The sequence below is a fragment of the Osmerus eperlanus genome, chromosome 9 (assembly GCF_963692335.1).
Source record: "Osmerus eperlanus chromosome 9, fOsmEpe2.1, whole genome shotgun sequence".
Classification (NCBI taxonomy): Eukaryota; Metazoa; Chordata; class Actinopteri; order Osmeriformes; family Osmeridae; genus Osmerus; species Osmerus eperlanus.
In genome coordinates this window covers 4,705,498-4,729,700 of record NC_085026.1, presented here as the reverse complement: position 1 = coordinate 4,729,700, position 24,203 = coordinate 4,705,498, and the positions used below count along the sequence as shown (strand labels likewise).

At 44.9% G+C, this 24,203-nt stretch overlaps 1 protein-coding gene and 1 long non-coding RNA gene across 2 annotated transcripts; both read right to left on the bottom strand.

Annotated features, from left to right (window-relative positions):
• Positions 1-244: 244 nt before the first annotated feature.
• Positions 245-1,493, bottom strand: LOC134027108 (uncharacterized). The gene is made up of 3 exons (XR_009931420.1): positions 1,025-1,493; positions 547-710; positions 245-408 (listed from the first exon to the last, which is right to left on the bottom strand). It is a non-coding gene; the product is annotated as an uncharacterized LOC134027108 (long non-coding RNA).
• A 16,339-nt stretch (positions 1,494-17,832) lies between these two features.
• Positions 17,833-23,867, bottom strand: LOC134026613 (solute carrier family 2, facilitated glucose transporter member 1). Its single transcript, XM_062469508.1, has 10 exons — positions 23,853-23,867; positions 23,569-23,667; positions 22,935-23,095; positions 22,504-22,744; positions 21,963-22,125; positions 21,419-21,603; positions 20,631-20,735; positions 20,030-20,131; positions 19,554-19,757; positions 17,833-18,750 (listed from the first exon to the last, which is right to left on the bottom strand). Exons 1-10 carry the CDS (start codon positions 23,865-23,867, stop codon positions 18,571-18,573), a joined length of 1,455 nt encoding a protein of 484 aa, XP_062325492.1. The 3' UTR covers positions 17,833-18,570.
• Between the last annotated feature and the right edge of the window lie 336 nt (positions 23,868-24,203).

Below are 24,203 nucleotides of genomic sequence, written 5' to 3'. Positions count from 1 at the left end.
AGACCTCAGATGCAGGTGTTTCACTCTGACACACAAACCACTCTTGGAGGAGAGAGGAGGGTTTTTGTAGAGAACAGAGGGGATCTGCAGCACTGTGCTTCTCTAGCAGCACAGTAATAAACTGCACTGTGGCTGTTTACACTCAGTTTCTTAATGAGAAGAGAGGCGTTCTTTGCTTTGTCACCACTGAGATCCCCAGTGAAACTGAAATGTTCTTCATTTGAATCTAGAAAGTCCCATAATTCAAATACCCGATGAGTATGAGAGCTGTGTCCACTGGTTTCTGGAAGTATCAGAGCATCTTTGTATTTTCTGATTTACTGTGGGTGCAGACGAGCTGCACAGTATCTCCATCTCTGCTGAGGAGATGAGAGGGAGTCTGGTGGACCTCCACAGTCTGACACACACCTGGACAGACAGAGAGAAGATATTACCACCACATGGACACACAAGAAAAGTCTTTAAAACACTTTTTACAATATAGAAATAATTCACATTCAGCATATCTAAACAGTAATGACTCTGAGAGGGATATATAACATTTACCGGTCAGGATGAAGAAAATCCCTGTGCCTATGAGACATGTGATCATGTTGACTCCCAGTCCAGAAATGTTCAGGGACTCTGAGGAGCTCTGAGCTCTGGTGTGATCCAGAACAAGACTTCACCCCCAGCCTGGTGCTGGAGGACTTGTTGAGCTGTAGCTCCACCTACAGGTCAGACACCACATCTGTTCTGATGATGCAGGAAAACAAACCCAAGGCTGTCACAAACCAGTTTTTGTTCAGCTGTACAATCAGTTTGTATCACTGTGTTGGCTGACAGCACAGAAATACAGCCCGCTGTCCTCTGGTGTCAAGTCCTTCACAGTGAACGCTCCGTTCTGAGCTACAGATTTAACAGCTGAGTATTTGGTTTTACTGAGATCTCCGTAGTCCGGCTGCAGACCAACGCTTGTGAACACGATGAGCATCATGGACTCCCCTGGACGCTGTCTGAACCAGTACATCTGATTGTAACTCACATCTTTCTCATGGCTGCAGTTCATCTCTGCAGTTTTCCGGGCAAGACTCAAGCAGAGTGGAAATGATGCTCCTGTAACCATCTACAGCGTGTGAGCGTTATCTAGTCTATCATGGAGATGTTTCCTGTGTAGCCACTGACCCTACAGTACCTGTGAGCCAGAGTAGAGAGAGAGACACTGGGAGGAGAGCTTGGAGAGTCATGCTGGCCCTCGAGATCTGGAGAGAGCTGCTCTGAACACAACCACTGGTGCACCTTCTCCAAACTGAGCTTCTGTAGGACTGGGAGGGCAGGAGGGTTTGTGTGTGTTTGTGTGTGTGAAAGAGGTGGGCGGCACTACAGAGGCCCCACTTGCATCATCTGAGGTGTTGTTGCATCAGGAAGCTCCTCCTCTCCTCATAGCTGAGCAGAGTTCTGGCCCTGGATCAAAGCTGGTGACGGTGGCTTCATGCAGGTGTGTGGAGGAGTCCTACCACACAGACAGCACAGTCTGGGAGACGTTTTTGTATTGAACAGAGGGGATTTACACCACTGTGGAGACTAGCAGCACAGAAATACACTGCACTGCTGTCTGAAGAGAGCTGCTCTATGGTTAATGTGCAGGTTTGGCCTTGGTTTGCACTTCCTTTCATCTTGACCCCAGCTTCAGGAAATTCAGTTGTCCCTAGCATGTATGCCAGATACACCAGTTCTCATGTGTTGGATTGTTTATACCAGAGGATAACATTGTAATTCTGGATATCATGTCTGCAGTTCAGTTCAGCAGAATCTCCCAGATCCTTGAGCAAGGCTCCAGGAATCTGGTGAACTTGGTCACTCAGAGACGAACCTGCAGATGAGGGAAGACAAGATGTTATTGACTTCATAAAAAAATAACAAGTAGCCAAAGGAATAAACAATCGCATGAAAGTAAAGTTACCTGAAGCCCAGACAGCATGAATGGATATGCTGATGAGCAGGATGATCATGGTGCTCCTGTCTGCCGAAGCTCTACCAGTGAGGCTTCACTCAGATAATCAGGGACTTGTTCTGACCTGTTACTGCTGGACCACTGAAATAGAAAATCTTTTTCTATGGCTCTGGTTCATACTATTGTCACAGACATTCTCTGCTTTTGTCTTTTTTTCCCTCCAAGGGGGCTTGCCCCTTGGAACGTGATGTCACGTGAAAACTATGAATACGGCCCGCGGGCTTCGGCCCGCCCACGCATTTGGACCAGCCCTCTGAACAATGCCAGAATTTTTTTTATTTTATTTTTTATTTAAAAAAATAAGTTCACACTGATTAATATGCATAAGTAAGTACATTTAAACTTACTGTAAGTCGCTCTGGATAAGAGCGTCTGCTAAATGACGTAATGTAACAGAGAAAAGTCTATGTGTTGGCTAGCTTTTTAGCCAAACAGGTGCGAAAGGATGAACGCAGGGAGTCTGTCCAAGTTTTCAGATGCAATGGCAAGTTTATTGATCAAGTCAGAAAGGCAACATACGTTAGGTCTCTCCGAGCACAAGATAGAGAGCCTACTTAATAATTGAATACAGACAGCATTTATAGTGCACAGAACGCCCCTGATCTACATGGCAGTTTAGCCTGCCATGGTGTGTTTTATCTTCTAAACCCCTAAAATGTCAGTTTGGCCTGCCCTCTGTTCTTCGTACAAGGTCTGAGCTCTCGTGGGTGCCTCTCGTTATCTCTTGTGAGCGTTTAGTAAATATGTGATGTTCTCTCAGTTTTTTACTGAGAGGCAAAAATGTCAAGACAACCCTATATCGTGGTGTTTTCCACTCAGCTTAACCTGAGGTGTCTTATATCCAGTTTTCGGCCTACGACATCTAAAAGAGAGAATCATAATGAGTTATGTATCTCAACACTTCAGTTGCCCTCTTAACAAACCAACCAATCTTACTCAACAAATGGGTCCAATACAAAGAAACTTTAAAGGGCTGCAGAAGTCAGAAATAAATTAATATTTCAAAACTGAAAGGTGTCTGCCAGTGTTTACTAAGATTCTACCCAGACTGACACAGCTTCCCCTCCACTGTTACAGGGGTAGAGTATCTTCCCTGTGTCTGGTCATGTTGGACTGTAGATCTTGTGTTAATGTGCTGTCCCAGTAGGTGCAGGCCAGTTGTTTTCCAGCTGTGGGTCATACAGAAGTTCTCTCAGGTGATGACTGCTGGGACAACTTCACCCCTTTTTGTTTTTCTATCATAGATATGCAAGCTCTTCAATAGGTCATTTGTTTGACATAAATAGTCAGTGTGGGCTGCTTAGGGCTTCTCTCCAGTGTGGGACATGCAGTGACGTCTGAGATTGCTAGCCTGGCTAAAGGTTTTATCACAGAGGTCACAGCTGTAGGGCTTCTCTCCAGTGTGGATTCTGCGGTGATTTGTCAATTTGGAAGCTTGCTTAAAGGTTTTACCACAGAGGTCACAGCTGTAGGGCTTCTCTCCAGTGTGGGACATGCGGTGATATGTGTAACTGCAAGTTTGGCTAAAGGTTTTACCACAGAGGTCACAGCTATAGGGCTTCTCTCCAGTGTGGATTCTGCTGTGATCTGTTAAACTGCCAGCATGGGTAAAGGTTTTACCACAGAGATCACAGCTATAGGGCTTCTCTCCAGTGTGGATTCTGCAGTGAACTGTGAAACTGCTAGAATGGGTAAAGGTTTTACCACAGGCGTCACATCTGTAGGGCTTCTCTCCAGTGTGGATCATGCGGTGATATTTGAGATTGGAAGTTTGGCTAAAGGTTTTACCACAGAGGTCACAGCTGTAGGGCTTCTCTCCAGTGTGGGACATGCGGTGATATGTGTAACTGCTAGCACGGCTAAAGGTTTTACCACAGAGGTCACAACTGTACGGTTTCTCTCCAGTGTGGGTCCTGCGGTGATCTGTGTAACCGCTAGCACGGCTAAAGGTTTTACCACAGAGGTCACAGCTGTGGCGCTTCTCTCCAGTGTGGATTCTGCGGTGAACTGTCAATGACCCAGTCTGTCTAAAGGTTTTACCACAGAGGTCACAGCTGTAGGGCTTCTCTCCAGTGTGGATTCTGCTGTGATGTATGAGATTGCTAGCGTGGTTAAAGGTTTTACCACAGAGGTCACAGCTGTAGGGCTTCTCTCCAGTGTGGATCCTGCGGTGAGCTGTCAATTTCCCATTCTCTCTAAAGGTTTTACCACAGAGATCACAGCTGTAGGGCTTCTCTCCAGTGTGGATCCTGCGGTGAGCTTTGTAACTGCTATTATGGCTAAAGGTTTTACCACAGAGGTCACAACTGTAGGGTTTCTCTCCAGTGTGGATGCTGCGGTGAGATGTGTAACTGCTAGCAAGTCTAAAGGTTTTACCACAGAGGTCACAGCTGTAGGGTTTCTCTCCAGTGTGGATTCTGCTGTGATCTGTCAATTCCCCAGTCTGTCTAAAGGTTTTACCACAAAGGTCACAGCTGTAGGGCTTCTCTCCAGTGTGGATCCTCATGTGCCTCTTGAGGCAACTGGATGAGGAAAGGCTCTTCCCACATGTATCACAGTGATGTGTCTCCATAACTCAGCTCTCTGGTTGGTCCTCTGTCTGGTTACTGCTGTTTCTGGTTGAATCTCTCTCTGTAGTCTCTCTGGTTGAGTCTCTCTATGGTTGAGTCTCTCTCTGTAGTCTCTCTGGTTGAGTCTCTGTAGTCTCTCTGGAGCCTTAGGGTGTCTTCTCTGTCTAGTCTCCACCCTTGATCAAGTATGATAGGCCAGTAGGAGATCTGGAAAAAACAGTTCCAAGTTAATGAGAACTCAGCTTTCACATATAAAGGAACTATTTTGTCTGTCATAATGGGCCACTTTGCATATGTAATGTTGATAATTTGGTGAGAAGTGTATGTTTCTCAGGTTTATTTTTACTGGAGAAACAAAACACTGGGACAAAAACTTTTTTGTCACGTATTACATGTTGTTTAATTGTAACTTGTTTAACTACATGCTCTTATGGTTCTTCCCTTTGGCACTTATTTTGGTTGTTCACAATGTGTGCTTCATGTTTTGGCTACTCGCAATGTTTTGTGGCTATCTCGTTGTTATGATCAGTGACCTATGCACTTTGTAAAGCTCTCTCTTGGAAGTCGCTTTGGATAAAAGCGTCTGCTAAATGAATAAATGTAAATGTAAATGTAAATGTATTACATGCAAATTAACAATAAAATGACTTTGGATTGAAATTGCAAAGTTTTAAATAGTGTGTCTGACGTTCTATTTCAAAAAGAGAATTACAAAATAGAAAATATATTACGGAAGGTTTATTAGCACTCAATACAACAATACAGCAATATTTTATGATGACCACGAGAGTGGTAAAATAAAACTTTACTATACAGAACAGAGCTACATACCTTGAGAAACACAGGAATAACTTAGGTAACGTTTCTTGGGACACCACCGGATAGAAATTCGGGAAATGACGTACACGACTGAAGAGAGTTTTAACTATGACTTTGACTATGATAGGTGTGAAAACAATTATAATTAAATTATTAAATGAAATCATACCTAAACCACAATGTCTTTAAAAATGCATTGATTTGTTATGGCTCTCCTCCGAGTTTCGACTACTCGTCTGACTGGGTGTGTGTAAGTTGGCTCGGCCCTCCCCCAAGAAACCAAATATGGACTTTGGACAGGTCACCAGGTGCCAGGGGCGATTCTAGGATCAGACCTTTAGGGGGGCTCAGCCCCCAATGAGAATGTGACATGGATACAGTGCCTTGCAAAAGTGTTAAACCCCCTGGCTAATAAATCACAAATTTCACTGAATAACAATTAACATATTTATTTATTATTATACAAAATATTGAATGAATGAAAAAACTGAAATCTGCGCCATGAAATGAACTACCTACTTCTTCTGTTTTGGTTTTACTGGCAGACTACCGTTAAAGGCCGCGTTTCCCAGATTCGTTAAGAAGCTCTTAGGAGCGTTCTAAGAGCGTAACGAATCTGGGAAACGCGGCCAAAGGCGGTGGCAGTTCTAGACAAATTTTACTGGGGGGGCCAAGGTGGGGTCAGTGTTTAATCAGAGGGGCTTATTAAAAAACGGAAACAAAAGATATTTAAACATTGAATACTTTAATTTAGCTTTACATTAAAATCATACAAATGGCTCGGACTCTCCCTCTTCCAGCTCCTCAGCTCTCTCAATACCTTGATATGTTTCTCTCACTTTTTACTGCGGAAAAAAAGGCTGCAATGTCCCTTCCTCGTTTCATGATGACTACTAGAAGAAGAAAAACAACTTAAAAAAACAATAAAATTCAGTCAGCTCAGGGGGGCCACAGTGGGGGCCAGGGACATTTTTACAGGGGCACTGGCCCCTGTAGCCCCCCGTGTAGAACAGCCCCTGGTTAAAGGTGCATGGCGACACTGGATATTAAAACTGTTTAAACCTGTAATTGTTTGTCATCTGTCACTAACAGACACGTTTGCAAACTCTCACGTTAGAGCACAAAAACTTATTTAAGATAATAATAATTCATAATAATATTTTTTTTTCAGCAGGAGTGGGAGTGGCTCCCGGTCCAGAACACGCTCTCACTCGCGTTTCCCGCTCTCCCCGCAGACAGTAAGACACTTTCCTGCATCTTTAACCTGAGGTTATTGGGAGTTGATGTAGATGATTTGGGTGTAGGCCTGTCTAAGCTCCGCCTCTCTCCTGTCTTCCCTTCTCTCTCCCCCCTCCTCCCCCGTAGTTACAACAGCAGACGCAGTCGCTCGGGCACCTACAGCTCCCACTCTCGTTCCTGCAGCCGCAGCCCGTTGCCGCAGCAGCACCCGCCCTCGCCGCTGCTACCCCACCTCAAGCCGAAACCCAGCCACCACGACAACAGCAAACCTAAGCCGCCGGGTCGCCGCAACAATCGTGGCGGGGGCGGGGCACACAAGACTTCCTCTTGTGCGCGGTCGCTCGCGGTCTCGCTCGCGGTCTCGCTCGCGGTCTCGCTCGCGGTCTCGCTCGCGGTCTCGCTCGCGGTCTCGCTCGCGGTCTCGCTCGCGGTCTCGCTCGCGGTCTCGCTCGCGGTCTCGCTCGCGGCCTCGCTCGCGGCCTCGCTCGCGGCCTCGCTCGCGGCCTCGCTCGCGGCCTCGCTCGCGGCCTCGCTCGCGGTCAGTCTTTCCAAGATTGCGCCGATGATGGCAGCCTTGGTCGGTCGGTGCTCAATGTTTCGTCTGTTGATTCAGTGTTCTGCCAAGATTGTATGGAAATAAATGTAAAGTTATTAGTTGACTATGGAAATGACATTTACAGTGTAAAGAAGGTTTAACTGCTGATGTATTGTGAACGCTTTGATTTATAAAAGCCCTACTCAGTGGAAGAAGGAATGAGTATGTATATTGTACAACAATAAAAGGATCATTCAGGAACGACATCACAACGTTTTGCACAAAATAGACTATAACAGACAACTTACACGGGTTGTGTTTGTTTGATCTATGATTTGGACAAGCTTGCATTCTTCTGAAGCCATATTCTGTAGAGACGCAAAGATTAACCATATTTTTTACAGCTGTATGCAGACTCTTGATTTCCAAACCTTTTAGGATCGTGGTGAATTTGTTACACTGGTTTTTAGTCTGCACGTGTTCATGTCAGATTTTTACTCAATAAAAATAAAAACATGACAGCAGTGTCACTGGGTTCTGTCTATGAAGCTGATGAACGAAGGTAAAGTCATACCCTTCAGAAGGTGAGTCAGGCTTCTCTGTGTGAATGTTAATTCAACATGAAGAATGATGCCTTGACTTCATGTGCTGGTATACATGCCCCTGAGGCCAACACAAGAGACCCCAACACAAGAGACCCCTCTTCTAGAACATATTAAGGTGCTGCGATGGGACGTGTACCACTGCACTTCATACTCAGTGGGGGTTTCATAAATAATTTATTCCACACATGACAGTACAGTACACGGTCTGGTTGCGTGCATTACCACAGTCTGCCACTAGACGGCAACATATGATCATGTAGGCCTACTCACTTTCAACTCATTGAGAATCTCTTCTGTGCTGTGAATTACAGTTAGGTCCATAAATATTTGGACATTGACACAATTTTCATCATTTTGGCTCTGTATACCACCACAATGGATTTGAAATGAAACAATCAAGATGTGCTTTAAGTGCAGACTTTCAGCTTTAATTTCAGGGTATTTACATCCAAATCAGGTGAACGGTGTAGGAATTACAATACATTTTATATGTGGCCCCCCCCTTTTTAAGGGACCAAAAGTAATTGGACAATTGGCTGCTCAGCTGTTCCATGGCCAGGTGTATGTTATTCCCTCATGGGAGTTCGTTATTTCATTGACAAGGAGCAGATAAAAGGTCTAGAGTTCATTTCAAGTATGGTATTTGTGTTTGGAATCTGTTGCTGTCAACTCTCAATATGAAGTCCAAAGAGCTGTCACCATCAGTGAAGCAAGCCATCGTTAGGCTGAAAAATCAAAACAAACCTATCAGAGAGATAGCAAAAACATTAGGTGTGGCCAAATCAACTGTTTGGTACATTCTTAAAAAGAAAGAACGCACTGGTGAGCTCAGCAACACCAAAAGACCCGGAAGACCACGGAAAACAACTGTGGTGGATGACAGAAGAATTCTTTCCCTGGTGAAGAAAAACCCCTTCACAACAGTTGGCCAGATCAAGAACACTCTCCAGGAGGTAGGCGTATCTGTGTCAAAGTCAAAAATTAAGAGAAGACTTCACCAGAGTAAATACAGAGGGTTCACCACAAGATGTAAACCATTGGTGAGTCTCAAAAACAGGAAGACCAGATTAGAGTTTGCCAAAAAACATCTAAAAGACCCTGTACAGTTCTGGAACAACATCCTATGGACAGATGAGACCAAGATTAACTTGTACCAGAATGATGGGAAGAGAAGAGTATGGAGAAGGGAAGGAACTGCTCATGATCCAAAGCATACCACCTCATCAGTGAAGCATGGTGGAGGTAGTGTTATGGCGTGGGCATGTATGGCTGCCAATGGAACTGGTTCCCTTGTATTTATCGATGATGTGACTGCTGACAAAAGCAGTAGGATGAATTCGGAAGTGTTTCTGGCAATATTATCTGCTCAGATTCAGCCAAATGCTTCAGAACTCATAGGACGGCGCTTCACAGTGCAGATGGACAATGACCCGAAGCATACTGCGAAAGCAACCAAAGAGTTTTTTAAGGCAAAGAAGTGGAATGTTCTGCAATGGCCAAGTCAATCACCTGACCTAAATCCAATTGAGCATGCATTTCACTTGCTAAAGACAAAACTGAAGGGAAAATGCCCCAAGAACAAGCAGGAACTGAAGACAGTTGCAGTAGAGGCCTGGCAGAGCATCACCAGGGATGAAACCCAGCGTCTGGTGATGTCTATGGGTTCCAGACTTCAGGCTGTCATTGACTGCAAAGGATTTGCAACCAAGTATTAAAAGTGACAATTAGATTTATGATTATGTTAGTTTGTCCAATTATTTTTGGTCCCTTAAAAAGGGGGGGAGCACATATAAAATGTGTTGTAATTCCTACACCGTTCACCTGATTTGGATGTAAATACCCTGAAATTAAAGCTGAAAGTCTGCACTTAAAGCACATCTTGATTGTTTCATTTCAAATCCATTGTGGTGGTATACACAGCCAAAATGATGAAAATTGTGTCAATGTCCAAATATTTATGGACCTAACTGTATATTCATAGGCAACACTCACGCACCAATTGATATTGGCCGGGTTTCCCAGATTTGTTAAGTAGCTCTTAACGCTAAGAGCTTCTTAGGAGCGTTCTAAGAACGCTTTAGAACGCCCGGCCATTGTAAGTCTACATTGTGTTCCTCGCTGGTGTGTGCCAGCCGCCAAATCGTTATGTAAATCTGACTTTTGAGTTAAAGCAGGTGTCCCCAAACTACAGCCCGCGGGACAAATACGGCCCGCCCACGCATTTGGACCGGCCCTCTGAACAATGACAGAGATTTCTTTTTAATATATATATATATTTAAATATGCAGAAGTAAGTAAATGTTTTGATTTCAATAGCAATGAATATGAAAAAAGGTCATTACGATGGTAATAATGCTCTTTTAATAGGCTATATATCCCTTGATATGTACGGATGTACGGTGCATAACAAAATAATAAACTATAATCTAGCATAATAAATACATATAAAATCTCCACAATAATACTGGTAGTCACTCCGGCCCATGCAATTTTCTGTTACAGACCGACCCGGCCCCACATTAAAGAAAGGAAAACATTTCTGGCCCTTGCAGAAAAAAGTTTGGGGACCCCTGAGGTAAAGGGTCAAAAACAATAAGGATCCTCGAGAGCTAATTGTCCTGGCAGGATTAGCTGTCTCACAAAATTTTACTATAGTGATTTCAACTAAAACAATTGTAGTCATTTAATGCATTCTGTGTGAAAACAATTAAAAAAGTATCCAAAGTTTAGTCGCGGCAATAACAGAGATTGCAGAATTCAAGCGACAAATAACTGCCACAGGTAAAATAACTTTATTTTCAATTTGACCAAAGACCACAATGTTTTATTCTCCATAATTCAGTGTATTTTGCCTACATAAATGTACCTCGCAATGGTATCGCAGATTAAAATTACCATTTGAAATATGTATTCCTTTTATGAGGAAGCGGCAGAACCCATCTATCGCTTATTACCTGATGTCCAGTGTCCTTGGCTCGAGCACTCAGGACACCAGCATAACGGGGCTGAAGGGGTGCATTGAGCATTTTTGGGGGGTAAATCTTGCCTCAAAATCGTTCACAGCTGGGACACTCAATAATCCTCTCAAAGCAAAAGAGGGAATCATTAATGAGTTGTGTATCTCAACACTTCAGTTGCCAAGCTTAACAAAAAATTATATTACATTGTAAAACATTGTATCCATAGAGGAACTTGACGCAAAGTATGGTGTCAAAATGAAGACTTTAATTAGATAATCAATAAAAACACGATCATGAAACTATAAACATTATATATAGTAAACAACAATACAAAAATAAGGTATAATTCTTGCCTGTCTTGCTTGTTCTGGTTCGTGATCTTCTGCTGTACTTTCTATGTGCACTATCTGGTGTATTTAGCTTGACATCGAGTGAATGAAATATAATGTAAAGTCCTCAGACAGGTTTTTCCAAAGCATAGGGGTGCTAATGGTAAAATCCTTAACAATCCTTCAGTATTGACACAATTATCCGTCTTCATCAGAACTACTTCAAGTATTGTATTCCTTAAAGTACAGATACAGTTTCAAGAACAACCTGCACAAGCCTCAACAGGTCTTGTAGTTAAAAGAATAACAAACCAACCAATCTACTCAACAAATGAGTCAAAAACACAGACACTCTAAAGGGCTGCAGAGATAAAGAGGTCAACCAGAAATTAATATTGAGCACCTTGATGGGTTTCTTATGAAATTACAAATGTGTTCTTCAAAATTGAAAGGTGTCAGCCAGTGTTTACCAAGATTCTACCCAGTCTGACACAGCTTCCCCTCCACTGTTACAGGGGTAGAGTATCTTCCCTGTGTCTGGTCATGTTGGACTGTAGATCTTGTGTTAATGTGCTGTCCCAGTAGGTGCAGGCCAGTTGTTCTTCCAGCTGTGGGTCATACAGAAGTTCTCTCGGGTGATGACTGGTGGGACAACTTCACCCCCTTGGTTTTTTCTATCATATATATGCAAGAAACTCTTCAATAGGTCATTTGTTTGACATACATAGTCAGTGCGGGCTGCTTAGATCTTCTCTCCTGTGTGCTTCCTGCGGTGATGTCTGAGACTACCAGCCTGGCTAAAGGTTTTACCACAGAGGTCACAGCTGTAGGGCTTCTCTCCAGTGTGAATCCTGCGGTGAGATGTGTAACTGCTAGCAAGTCTAAAGGTTTTACCACAGAGGTCACAGCTGTAGGGCTTCTCTCCAGTGTGGATTCTGCAGTGAGCTGACAATTCCCCAGTCTGTCTAAAGGTTTTACCACAGAGGTCACAGCTGTAGGGCTTCTCTCCAGTGTGAATCCTGCGGTGAACTGTGACATGGCTAGCGTGGCTAAAGCTTTTACCACAAAGGTCACAGCTGTAGGGCTTCTCTCCAGTGTGGATCATGTGGTGTTCTGTGTAACTGCTATTACGGCTAAAGGTTTTACCACAGAAGTCACAGCTGTAGGGCTTCTCTCCAGTGTGGATTCTGCGGTGAACTGTTAAATCCCCAGTCTGTCTAAAGGTTTTACCACAGAGGTCACAGCTGTAGGGCTTCTCTCCAGTGTGGATTCTGCGGTGAACTGTTAAATCCCCAGTCTGTCTAAAGGTTTTACCACAGAGGTCACAGCTGTAGGGCTTCTCTCCAGTGTGAATCCTGCTGTGAACTAGGACATGGCTAGCCTGGCTAAAGGTTTTACCACAGAGGTCACAGCTGTAGGGCTTCTCTCCAGTGTGGATCCTGCAGTGAACTGCGAAACTGCTAGCCTGGCTAAAGGTTTTACCACAGAGGTCACAGCTGTAGGGCTTCTCTCCAGTGTGGATCCTCATGTGCCTCTTGAGGTGACTGGATGTGGAAAGGCTCTTCCCACATGTATCACAGTGATGTGTCTCCATAATTCAGCTCTCTCTTTGTTCTCTGTCTGGTGTCTCTGGATCCTGTATCTAGAAGCTTGTTTCTCTCTGGTTGATCCTCTGTCTGGTTACTGCTGTTTCTGTTTGAGGCTCTCTATGGTTGAGTCTCTCTCTGCAGTCTCTCTGGTTGAGTCTTTGTAGTCTCTCTGGAGCCTTAAGGTGTCTTCTTGATTGGCCAGTAGGAGATCTGCAGCTTTCACATATGAATGAGATATTTTGTCTGTCATAATGGGCGACTTTGCATATGTAATGTTGATCATTTGATGAGAGGTGTATGTTTCTCAGGTTTATTTTTACTGGAGAAACACAACACTGTGACAAAAACTTATTTGGCATACAACTCCTCTTTATAATAATTTATCTTCATATTTATAGGCTATATGATTAGCCTACACAATAAGCATTATATGCGAATTAACCATAACATGACTTTGGATTGGAATTGCACATTTTTAAATCCAATAATAATATACTCTGTCTCTATTGCGTGTGTTTCAAGTTCTATTAAAAAACATTGAATTAATGACACTTATTGAGGGACTTGTTGCACTTGTTGGTTAGTTAACTGATTTAACTACTTGTACTCGCTGTGAATTATATTATTATTGCTTGGTTTCCTCCAGGTAACCCCTAGCACTTTTGAGGATCATGTTGTTTAATTGTAATTTGTTTAACTACATGCTCTTCTGGTTGTACCCATTGGCACTTATTTGCTTTTCACAATGTATGCTTCATGTTTTGGCTACCCGCAATGGCCGGGTTTCCCAGATTCGTTAAGAAGCTCTTAACGAATCTGGGAAACCCGGCCAATGTTGTTTATGATCATAGACCTATGCACTTTTGGTAAAGCTCTCTCTTAGAAGTCGCTTTGGATGAGCGTCTGCTACATGAATAAATGTAAACAGTAATAACAGTCGACATATTGCAATTATTGTCATGTTTAGCCAAGCCCCCCACCCTCAGCTCCTCAGACAAAGCCCCAGTGGACCTTGGTGGTGAGGTAGGTTACTTTTTTGCATTGGGCTCGTTCCTCTTTCCCAACAATATTTTTTCAATTGAACGCAGGATACATGCGACAGCCATCCTGTGAATGCATAGGCTACACGTAGGCTATTTAGCGGGAAGTACGGCCTTTACTCTCACTATGGACACCTTTATAAGCCTTTTTATTGTTATATTTCAAGGAAGTTATTTTCTCTTTAAAGAATTGAAGCCTTGTTAACTGCAGTGTAATTTTGTTTTGTTGGATTGATAAATATACAGCACTTTGTAACGGTTTGAAAAGGAAAGGAATTAACAATTGTACGAATGTAAGCTCACCTGAAGCCCAGACAGCATGAATGGATATGCTGATGAGCAGGATGATCATGGTGCTCATGTCTGCTGAAGCTCTACCAGTGAGGCTTCACTCTGATAATCAGGGACTTGTTCTGACCTGTTACTGCTGGACCACTGTTGTCTTTACTGGGTCTTGCTTTGATTCTGTGTTGGTTTGTTGGATTGATAAAGGTAGAGTTAAAGCAATTCGTAATGTTTCAAAAAGTGCTGTTCACATGAAGTCTGCTTACTAACTGAGAGGGAGGAGGCTGTAAGGCTGGGTGTCACCCTGCCCCCACCGCTCATATGCTAAAGTCTGGAGTTTCTGGACGGACTCTCTACTTGATGGCTCTCACACCCCATTGTGTAAAGATTTGGTTTGATTGGTTGGTCTTGTGTATAAAGGGAATTGTAATGCATTGTTCTCCCTTGTCCTACTGTCCTACTCCTTGCTCACCTCTTGCCTTCTCTCTGATTTACATTGATCATGGTAGAGTAGGTACGATTTTATCTTACATTTACTTAATTCAGGGCCAAGTTGGGAGATTTTGTCCATCCATGGGTTTCTATGTTGGTTTGAGTGGATGAGTTAAGGTATTGTGGATCAGTATGTACCTTTGTGTGTTTTAGTTGATGGTAAATGTTCTAGGCTTTAACTAAACTCACAATGGCTCCTGACCTGTAAATGTAGATTGCTTGAACTTGTATTTCTTTTATCCTTGCTGTTTAATTTGTGTTTTGTTTATTTTTGGACCCAAGAACACAGTTTTGCTTTAATTGCCATTTTAATCTATGCTAGATGATATGGTTGTGTACCTCTCATCTATCAAAAGGGAGGACTGTTGTTCACCTATTTTTTCCATTGAGTTTTTGGACACTGTCTCACTAATTTCCATTTGTATCCAATCTGACTCTCTCAACACCAGACCACTCCAAACTTTACTCCAAACTTTACCATTTTCATTGTTAACCAAATGCTGTCCTTCAAGTGTATTCTGCTGCAACAGGACAAGGACTTAAGTAGCAGGAATATGCTAACCAAGGGTACGTCTGCATACCAATAGACAATGGTTCTTCCAAGTGATCCTCTGAGCAATAGCCATGCTCATTAGAATCTCAATGTAGACCTGTCTGCAATCAAGTTCCTCCCTCCTATGGGTGCAGGGTATCACACGGTGAACACTGCAGCCTTTGCCTGTGCTTTTGTGTCCAAGAGGGAGGATAGTAAGGGTGGGTTTCAACCTGCTCCCGCCGTGAGGGACAGTGGTAGACTGTGGCGATGCACGCAACCATTCCGTGACACCGGTTGAGGTGGTTCTGGTGGTGTCTCTGGAGGTGCCAGAGCATGCTGTTGTAGGAGGTGCTGATCTGGGAGCAGCGCAGGGTCTGGAGGCTGTTCCACCCCAGAACCTGAGGAAAGGAATGTTCCAGAATTAACGGTTAAATCCAAACTACCTGCATGAGGAGAGGCTGCGCCGTTTGTAATCCCCTTTTAGAACCCTGAACACACACACATTTTGTTCATGAAGTTTAATTGGCCTGTATATTTATCTAGTGGCAGAAGCTGGAGAAGAAGGCACATGGCAGCCATTTTCAGAGCCATGTTCAGAGAGATTGCCTCTCAGAGACACTAGTTGTTCAAGCTCACAGATAGACTGACTGCTGGAGTTGTGTGCTGCTGTTGTGGTCTCTGGAACACCTAGAGGATGCCTCAACACTCACCCTGCCTCAACACACAGACAGCACACCTCCAGATCCTAACCCCTCCTCGGGGGTTGATGCTTCCTGGCTGCAATACCCCCAAGATTTACCTGGGCCTTCGCTTCCAGCTGAGGTGGGGCTTGATTTAAAATAGTTGCCACTTTTGGCGTGTAAACCCCTCAATGTACAATCAACAAGAAAGGCTGTTGAACAATAGTTTCCACAGTGTTGCATATAGTATTCACTCGAACTAATGATACTGCATGCTAGCAGATCACTTTCTAGTGTAGAAACGCATCAGAATATCAGTACTATATATTCCAGCCGTTTTGTATCAGATGACTGAGATGATAGTGTGTGATCACAGGAACAGACCAGCAAACAAGATGAACCAGTTACATTTACAGTATTACAGCCACTACTCCACAACATGACTGCTCACTGTGGGTGGCGTTGTGAGCACACTTTAAGAAGTCAGTTAGAGTAATAGGAATATCAGTGTGTGTGTGTGTGAGAGAGAGAGAGTGTATGAATGTGTGAGTACAAACATGTGTCTGTGTTCATGTGTATGTATGTACGTGTGAGCGTGTGTGCCTGCATGTGTTTGACTGTGTGTGTGTGTGTGTGTGTGTGTGTGTGTGTGTGTATGTGTGTGTGAATTTGTGAACTCAGTGACAGATGCGCTCTAATTGTCCCCTGTGTGGTGAGGTATGTTAGGATTGTTGCTTTCACACATGCTCTGACTGGGAGGCCAGATCAACCTTACCAGCAAGATCCTCCTTACATTCCTCCACCCATCTATCCTTCTATCCCTCTATGCCTCCAGCCCATCATCTCACATCATCTCTCCACCCCTCTCTCCCTCCACCCCTCCATTCTTCCAACCCTCTATCTTTCCATCCTTCTTTCCTTCCATTCTTCTATCCTTCGATCCCTCCAGCCCCCTGCACCTCCTTTCTTCCATCCCTCCATCCTTTCATCCCTCCAGCCCTCTTTCCCTCCATCCTTCCATCCATTGTCCTTCCATCTCGCCACCCTTCCACACCTCCAGCTCTCCCTTCATCCTTCCGTCAATCCTTCCGTTCCCTACGATTCCTCCCTCCCTCCATCCGTCCGCCCATCTCTCGCCATCCCCCCATTGTTCCACCTCTATCCCTCCACCCCTCCTTCTCTGAGAGCGTGACAAGAGTTTATCAGCATGTCTGGAGACCAAGTGAGGACTGTCCTCATGGAACCCATGTGATAGGAAGGCACGGTTTTCATTATCAGACTTGAAAGGACGCTTGGAAAATACCTGTTAAAAAAACTAATATTTTTACAGGTCGGGTTAATTGAGCAGTAAAAAAAATCTAAAGTCTTGTTTTGGTCTGTTTGTATTTTTCCAGAATCAGATGTGTGCTAATAGCTCTATTGTTTGGTTTAATAGATTCCACTGCTAATGAGAAAATCCCCCTTTTCTTGTAACTAAGTAATTAGTTAGCCTTGTTACAGACAACATGCATCTGTACATAGAACACATCCAGTGTTTTCTGAGTTCACTGTCTGTGCACTGTGTCATGTCCTCAATAAACTATTTTTAAACCTTTCTTATTGCACAGATTAACCTCTATTATAAGAACTCCTTATTCTATGCAGTTCTTTTGAAACAAACAACAATGTGGCAGTTTGTGAACTCAAATCTAGAGACGTGTATTTACATCCAAGCTGTCATCAACACCACATGATCATGGAAACAACAGAACAATAAGAGAAAACAGAGACAGATTAGTGATTGACATTAGGAGGCTGAACACATCAGTACCCAGTAATCCACTTCCCTTTCCTGATAACTGACTGTCCGTTTTATAACCTCCTGAGAGTTATGTTGTGGACATCTGTAGATGAGTGGGAAGCCTGAGGTGATGTTGCTTGTAGGATGGACTACTAGTACAGGAGTACGTTTGATAGACTTGATGGTCAAGGCCGAGCCTTAGGCCACATCCTCATCTTCGCTCCCCTATACAAGCAGACAGACTGTCCCCAGCCCACCCTAACTCCCCTAGACTGCCACCACCCCCTAGACTACACTGCCCCCCCCCCCCCCACACACACACACACACACACACACACACACACACACACACACCCCGCAGCACTACTGCCCGCAAGCTCCACTGCCTCCCAGCCACAACTGAACACATCGGATACAGCATTTATTTATCACTTGGCAGGCCTCCATTTCCTGTCTTACAATGTACACACAGGGGTGGCAGATCTCCCAGAGCTGTTGTGACTTGGAGAAACCTGGTGGAGAGACCTGGTGTCAACCTGGGCTGAGTGCCACATGCAGCTATGTCTGCAAGTGCTGCTGCTCAGGGGACAGAGGACAGAAAAATCGATCTTTTATGTGCTAAAGTACTGTTCTCTGAGAAAAGAAAAACACAATGCCTCAGTAGGAATCACATAGTATTTAGTGTAATAGATCTACGTTTATAAGTATATGTATATACAGCATGTATATATATATCTATATCTAGACAGTAACTATATATCTATCTCTGTGTGTATATGTATATATATAGATCGGAGGTGTCCATGTTTGACTGCATGAATGCTTGTCCTCCAGTCTAGACCTCCAGTCTGCTGTTGGGTTGGAAGGGTGAGTGGGCTGGGGAGGATGGTGACAGTAGGATGGGAGCCAGGCTGGAGGGAGGCTGGGTCAGGTGGTGGTGGTGGTGGGATGGGGGCCAGGCTGGAGGGAGGCTGGGTCAGGTGGTGGTGATAGTGGGATGGGGGCCAGGCTGGAGGGAGGCTGGGTCAGGTGGTGGTGATAGTGGGATGGGGGCCAGGCTGGAGGGAGGCTGGGTCAGGTGGTGGTGATAGTGGGATGGGGGCCAGTCTCTGGAGGTGGTCAGGTGAAGGTGTTGAAGCCAGTCTTGTTGTGCAGGGGGATGCCCTCAGCCCCGCGGAACTCGGCTGCGATGTCGTCGAAGGTGCGGCCCTTGGTCTCTGGGAGGCGTAGCCACGTGAAGGTAAACGCCACGATGGCCACCGTCATGAAGAGGAGGTAGACGTAGGCACCACACACTTTCTACACAGAGACACAGCAGAAGGACAGGCGTGATTACTGCTTCAGTAGAGTTAGGGTCATGGGGGTCATTTGAATTTCCTTTCTTTTCTTTTAAGGCTGTCCCCAAACTTAAAATGGCAGGGTTAAAATGGCAGGGTTTCCCAGATTCGTTAGGAACGTTCTAAGAACGCTCTAGAACGCTCTTAGAACGCTCCTAAGAAGCTCATAGCGTTAAGAGCTTCTTAACGAATCTGGGAAACCCGGCCAATGTCGTTGTTAAAATGTCTTTTTGTTTGTAATATGCTTTCTATCCAAGAGGAGACAGAAGTTTAATAGGGCATTCACACCCACAGCATTGCGGCGTGGCAATTTCACACTCTGAAATGCTAGCATGAAATAAAATCCATGTGGGAGTTGACAATGGCCGGGTTTCCCAGATTCGTTAAGAAGCTCTTAACGCTATGAGCTTCTTAGGAGCGTTCTAAGAGCGTTCTAGAGCGTTCTTAAAACGTTCCTAAGAAGCTCTTAGTGTTAAGAGCTTCTTAACGAATCTGGGAAACCCTGCCAATGTTGGAAGCAACATGCAGCTAGAGAGCTAGCTAGCTATTTGGGTCCTTGCATTGTCTGTTTTACAAAATCCAGACGAAAGTGTGATGATGGCTCAGATGACACCAGACAGTTTAAATATATATATATAAATAAATAAAAAAGATATTACGGGAACTATTACAGACTTTGCATTGACAAAGATTGCAACTTGTCGCCTTGCGTCACCGCTGTTGGTGTGATATGAAGGATTACTGCCCCTGTCGCTGAAGACGTACCAGCAGTGGGGGGAAGAGCAGGGCTAGCAGAAACTTCCCTCCCCAGTTGAGCATGCTGGTGAAGGACATGGCGATGGGCCTGCTTGGTTGGTCAAACAGCTCGGCAGCTATGAACCAGGAGATGGGCCCGGGGCCAAGCTCGTAGGCCGAGATCAGGAAGAACACCACCAGGACCTGCAGGCTGCACAGCTCCGGGACCATAAACTAATGCATCCAGAGCAGGAGCAGGAAATATAAAATAGATTAAAAATTATATTTAGCCAAATTATATATATATAATAAAATAAAAAGAAAATACACACAGACACAGGAAATCATTTGTAAAAAAAATACAATAATTTATAATAAAAAATAATAAAAAAAACAGGCAGTGTTATTGTACACTAGGCTGACCTAACTGGCTGAAGTGATGAGTGCTCTGTCCTCTCATGAAGAGTATGGTTGAATAAAACTGTTGCACAGTAAAGTCCTCTCACCAGCAGGGAGTCTGTGATGGTCATGAGCAGGTTGCAGGCTGCCAGAGATATGAAGCCAGTCAGCAGCAGCTTCCTGCGTCCCGCCCGCTCCATCAGGAAGAACTAGAGGGGACCAATCAGATCACACTCGGTTTCTACAGTCTTTTTACAAGCAGAAGCACAGAGGGCATCACAGATGCACTCAGATCCTACAACTGACCTGAACCCTCAGAGAAGACTCTCATAGACAGAAAAGAAGATAGTCTTTAGAAGTAGACAAAAACAAAACATATTCCATAACACGCCATTGCAACTGAGTCTGGAGAATTTACAAACTGTCAAAATAAGGGAATTGACCTTAACATTTGAGTGTGAAGACTTACCATAACTATATGGATTATCAAGTGTTTCAGATATGGTACCAGCAGTGTCCTGCAGTGTGTTGGTAAATACAAACCGCTCCTTCACTCTGACCACCACATTCTGTTCCGATCCTTGATTTTCTGCTGTTCTTTCTATCGGTACTATTTGTACGTGGCTTTGGATAAAGCGTCTTCTACATGACAAAATGTAAAACGTAATGTAACTGAGCTGGTGAACTGTAGAAGAGCTTGGCACTCACAGCCACCAAGGTGAAGGTCACGTTGACCGCCCCGACCCCCAGTGTCAAGTACTTGGCCTCATCCATCCTGGACTGGTTAAACATCTTGGTGGAGTAGTTGATGATCTGGAAGGAAATAAGGGCAGAACAGTCTGGGAGGAAAATATGCAGGATGAGACACATTGACTCATCACCCATGAGCCTTTTTGTATTAAAAAAGCTCCAGGACACCGACATGGGGGTCAGCTTTGGCTAACTGACTAAATTATGGTGGATGGCAAGATAAGCTAGAATTGGCCCTCTACGTGGATTTAGGTCTGTATATCTGTATAGATGGTTGTCAACATGTATAATTACACTAGATTAAATACATTTTTATAACAAATTCTGTAGTAACTTTACAATCGTTTTTTATTTTTTGTATGAGCAATCAGGACTATCAGGCTAGGCTACGGAGCCTGGGGTTTGATCTTGACAGATTGCCCCAGATTCTGCTCCACAGACAGGGGAGAGAATCTGCTCCAGAGAGGGAGGGGAAGCACTGAGTTTCAGAGAACACAGAATTAATTATTTACATAAGTACCACAAATATGCACATGAATATTCATCAGATGAGTCAGGAACCACATCCAAATGTTGTTCTGGTTTTGTTTCCTGACTGGATCTGACTAGAGTGATGGTAGATTTGGGTCACTGCACCCAGAACCAGTGGGTTAATAGAGATATAACTGAATACTACACCATCCAAGGAGGAGCGACTGGTCAGATTTCACAGTAGGATGAGAAATCCAAATACTTCCTGAACTTACCGCATTGAAGCCTGACAACTGGCTACCCAGGTTGACAATGAGGACGATGATGATTGGCTGTCTGTAGCTCCGCTTCATGAAGAACTCCTTGATGGTCACCCCTGTCTGGGTGCGAGCTGCCTCCTCCTTCATCTCCTCCAGCTCTGTGAAGACCTTGTCTGACCTTCCTCTGAGCCTCAGCAAGGCTGCACACACCGGCAACGACACGTTTACACAGACATACATCATGAGCACAGTACAGCAATACACAGGCTGCAAGTCTACACTACAGATACCATTGTAATCCCCCCCCACACACACACACACACACTTACACACACACACCACTGTGCCTTGGCTAGAGAACCCCCCCTTCACTACATTTACTACTGTAACTGTCGAACACACACATCTATCACCAGAGACCCCCCCCCCCACTACATTTATGCAATATTATAATATCATGCATAATACCGCCTCCCCCCCCTCCCTCCACACACACACACACACACACACGAAGAGCCACCACCACTCCGCCCCGTGTGGAGAGCAGTGTGTGACCCACCGTTCTCGGCCTGGCTCTCCTCCCCCCGGTTGATGAGCAGGTAGCGGGGGCTCTCGGGGCAGAAGGGCAGGCTGAGGTACTGGAGCAGGGCAGGGATGAGGGACAGGGACAGCATCATGGCCCAGGACTCCTCGGTTCCCAGCACTGTCTCAAGGCCCGCCAGCTACAACACAAACACACGTGTTGGGATGGGGACCGCTCAGTGGTTACAGCATCTCACTGCAGATCATATCCCTCTTGTGTGTCGTTTGGATAAAAGCATCTGCTAAACGAGTAAATGGCTAGTTGTTCAGATGACTATCTGTAGTTATTCTACCTTAAAAAACGGACCTTTAAAAAACAAGTGTCATTGTATGTTTTCACTTATTGCTGCCTTTTTTGATACAGATTGGTTGTCTCCCCCATGGGTCCATACACAATGACTATCTTGGAGTAAGTTTTGGGCTCACCATGCCAAATTACAGGTTGAATCAAATAGAAAGTATTTCAGAAACACAAGGTGAACCACTTCTCCATACTTCTCTGTTAGAGTCAGACCCACCATGCCGAGCAGGATGCCTGTGGCAAAGGAGACCTGGTTGAGGGTGGCGAACGCCCCTCTCAGGTTAGTGGGCGACACTTCCTGGATGTAGAGAGGGTTGAGGCTCATGACCAGGCCACAGAACAGGCCGAACACCAGCCGGCCCACGATCAGGACCTCGAACGACTCGCTGGCCTTGGAGGAGAACATCAGACAGGCGCCCACCACAGAAAGGGCATTGACGATCAGGATGGAGTTACGCCTTGGAAGGGGAGGAGCCACATGAGGAGGGGGAGGAGTCACACGGGGAAGGGGGAGGAGTCACACTCTCTGTTCAACTGAACATTGGTGTGGTTTGAGTTTATTGTGTGGTCTCAATTCCATTCAGGATTGAAAACAAACACATTGAGGCTGATGTTTTCATCAAGTCCAGGATAAAGTGCGTCCATTACCTTCCGTAGGAGTCAGCCAGGCATTTGACCCCGAGGGACCCAAGCAAGGCTCCGAAGTCCTTGATGCTGACCGAGAGGGACCACAGGAAGGTCAGACTGTGATCGGGCATCGACTGGTTATGTCTGGACCTCCAGGTTACATTGAAGAACTCCTCGATGATCTGAGAAAGACGGGAAGGGAAGGATTTTCTTTTTGCGTCTTTCAGGGTCTGTATTTGCCTGCTGTTTACTCACAGGGGGAACCAGTTAAATCTGAATTTGAAGTCACTAAACTTGGTGTTAACCCAGTGGGGGGTGTGGTAGTTTGCGTTGTACCTGCTCACTACAAAATCAAGTGTGGAGTCTCCACTGAAATGAGTTACAGCTGCCTGTAACCACGTTTAATCATTAAGGCTAAATCTAGAACCTTGCCTGCCTCAGAAAAGCCCACACACGCGGCCAGTGAGCAGAATGGATCCCATTATCCTAAGTACCTGTGTGCAAACACAGCCCCAGCCCAGCCAGGGAGGAATAGACCGGTCCTTGACTGGAAAGCTGCATGGGATTGTTAAGTTTATTCAATGTTTTATAGAGGCAGTGCAATGTTTGCATGTGGACGGAGTGAACCAGGCTTGCCAGCAGCCTCTCTCCTCACCCTGGCGGGAGCGTTGACATTGCCTGTGTGGTAGCCAATCTGGAGTGAGCCAAACACAGCCGCCAAGATGGAGGTCAGGAGCGTGGCAGTCAACTGGCTCTGCAACCGACAAGAGACAGGGGTCCAATCACACAACAGCCAATGACCCTGAGCCTTGCTTCTGCAGTCTGTAAGAGACAGGCGACAAATCCCACAACAGCCAATGACCTTGGCTGTTAGCGTGACATGTGACTACAGGGTGCATACAGTAGGCCAGGTCAGAGGTCAGTGTAGGCACAGCACACTGACCTGTCACACATCTTTGGGAAGTTGAATCGTTTAATAACAGAGAGGGAGAACCCGACGTGAACTTACCTCCCTAGAAGCCATGGATCTGGCAAGGACGTGATGTCACACGGGGTCGGTCGAGGGGCATCTACCGTCGGCCTCCTCTCTAGGCTTCAACAGCCCACAGGAAGACCAGATTCCGTTGTGTAAATGACAGGATGGTCGTCTGGGAATCAGAGTTTACAAGTAAGAACGTGCTGGCACTCAGCCTGTCAATGGAATGCTCTGTGATCATGTGATCATCTAAATTAGGGTTCAAAAGGCTGTAGCCGTTCCATCATGCATAAAGTCCTGAAAACATGTCACAA

What these genes read in the sequence shown, in the direction of transcription:
- LOC134026613 (XM_062469508.1), bottom strand. An exon ending in ATGTCAACGCTCCCGCCAGG is followed by an intron (nt 23,096 to 23,568) that starts GTGAGGAGAGAG and finishes CGTCTTTCTCAG; the next exon opens with ATCATCGAGGAGTTCTTCAA. An exon ending in CCATCACAGACTCCCTGCTG is followed by an intron (nt 19,758 to 20,029) that starts GTGAGAGGACTT and finishes TGGATGCATTAG; the next exon opens with TTTATGGTCCCGGAGCTGTG.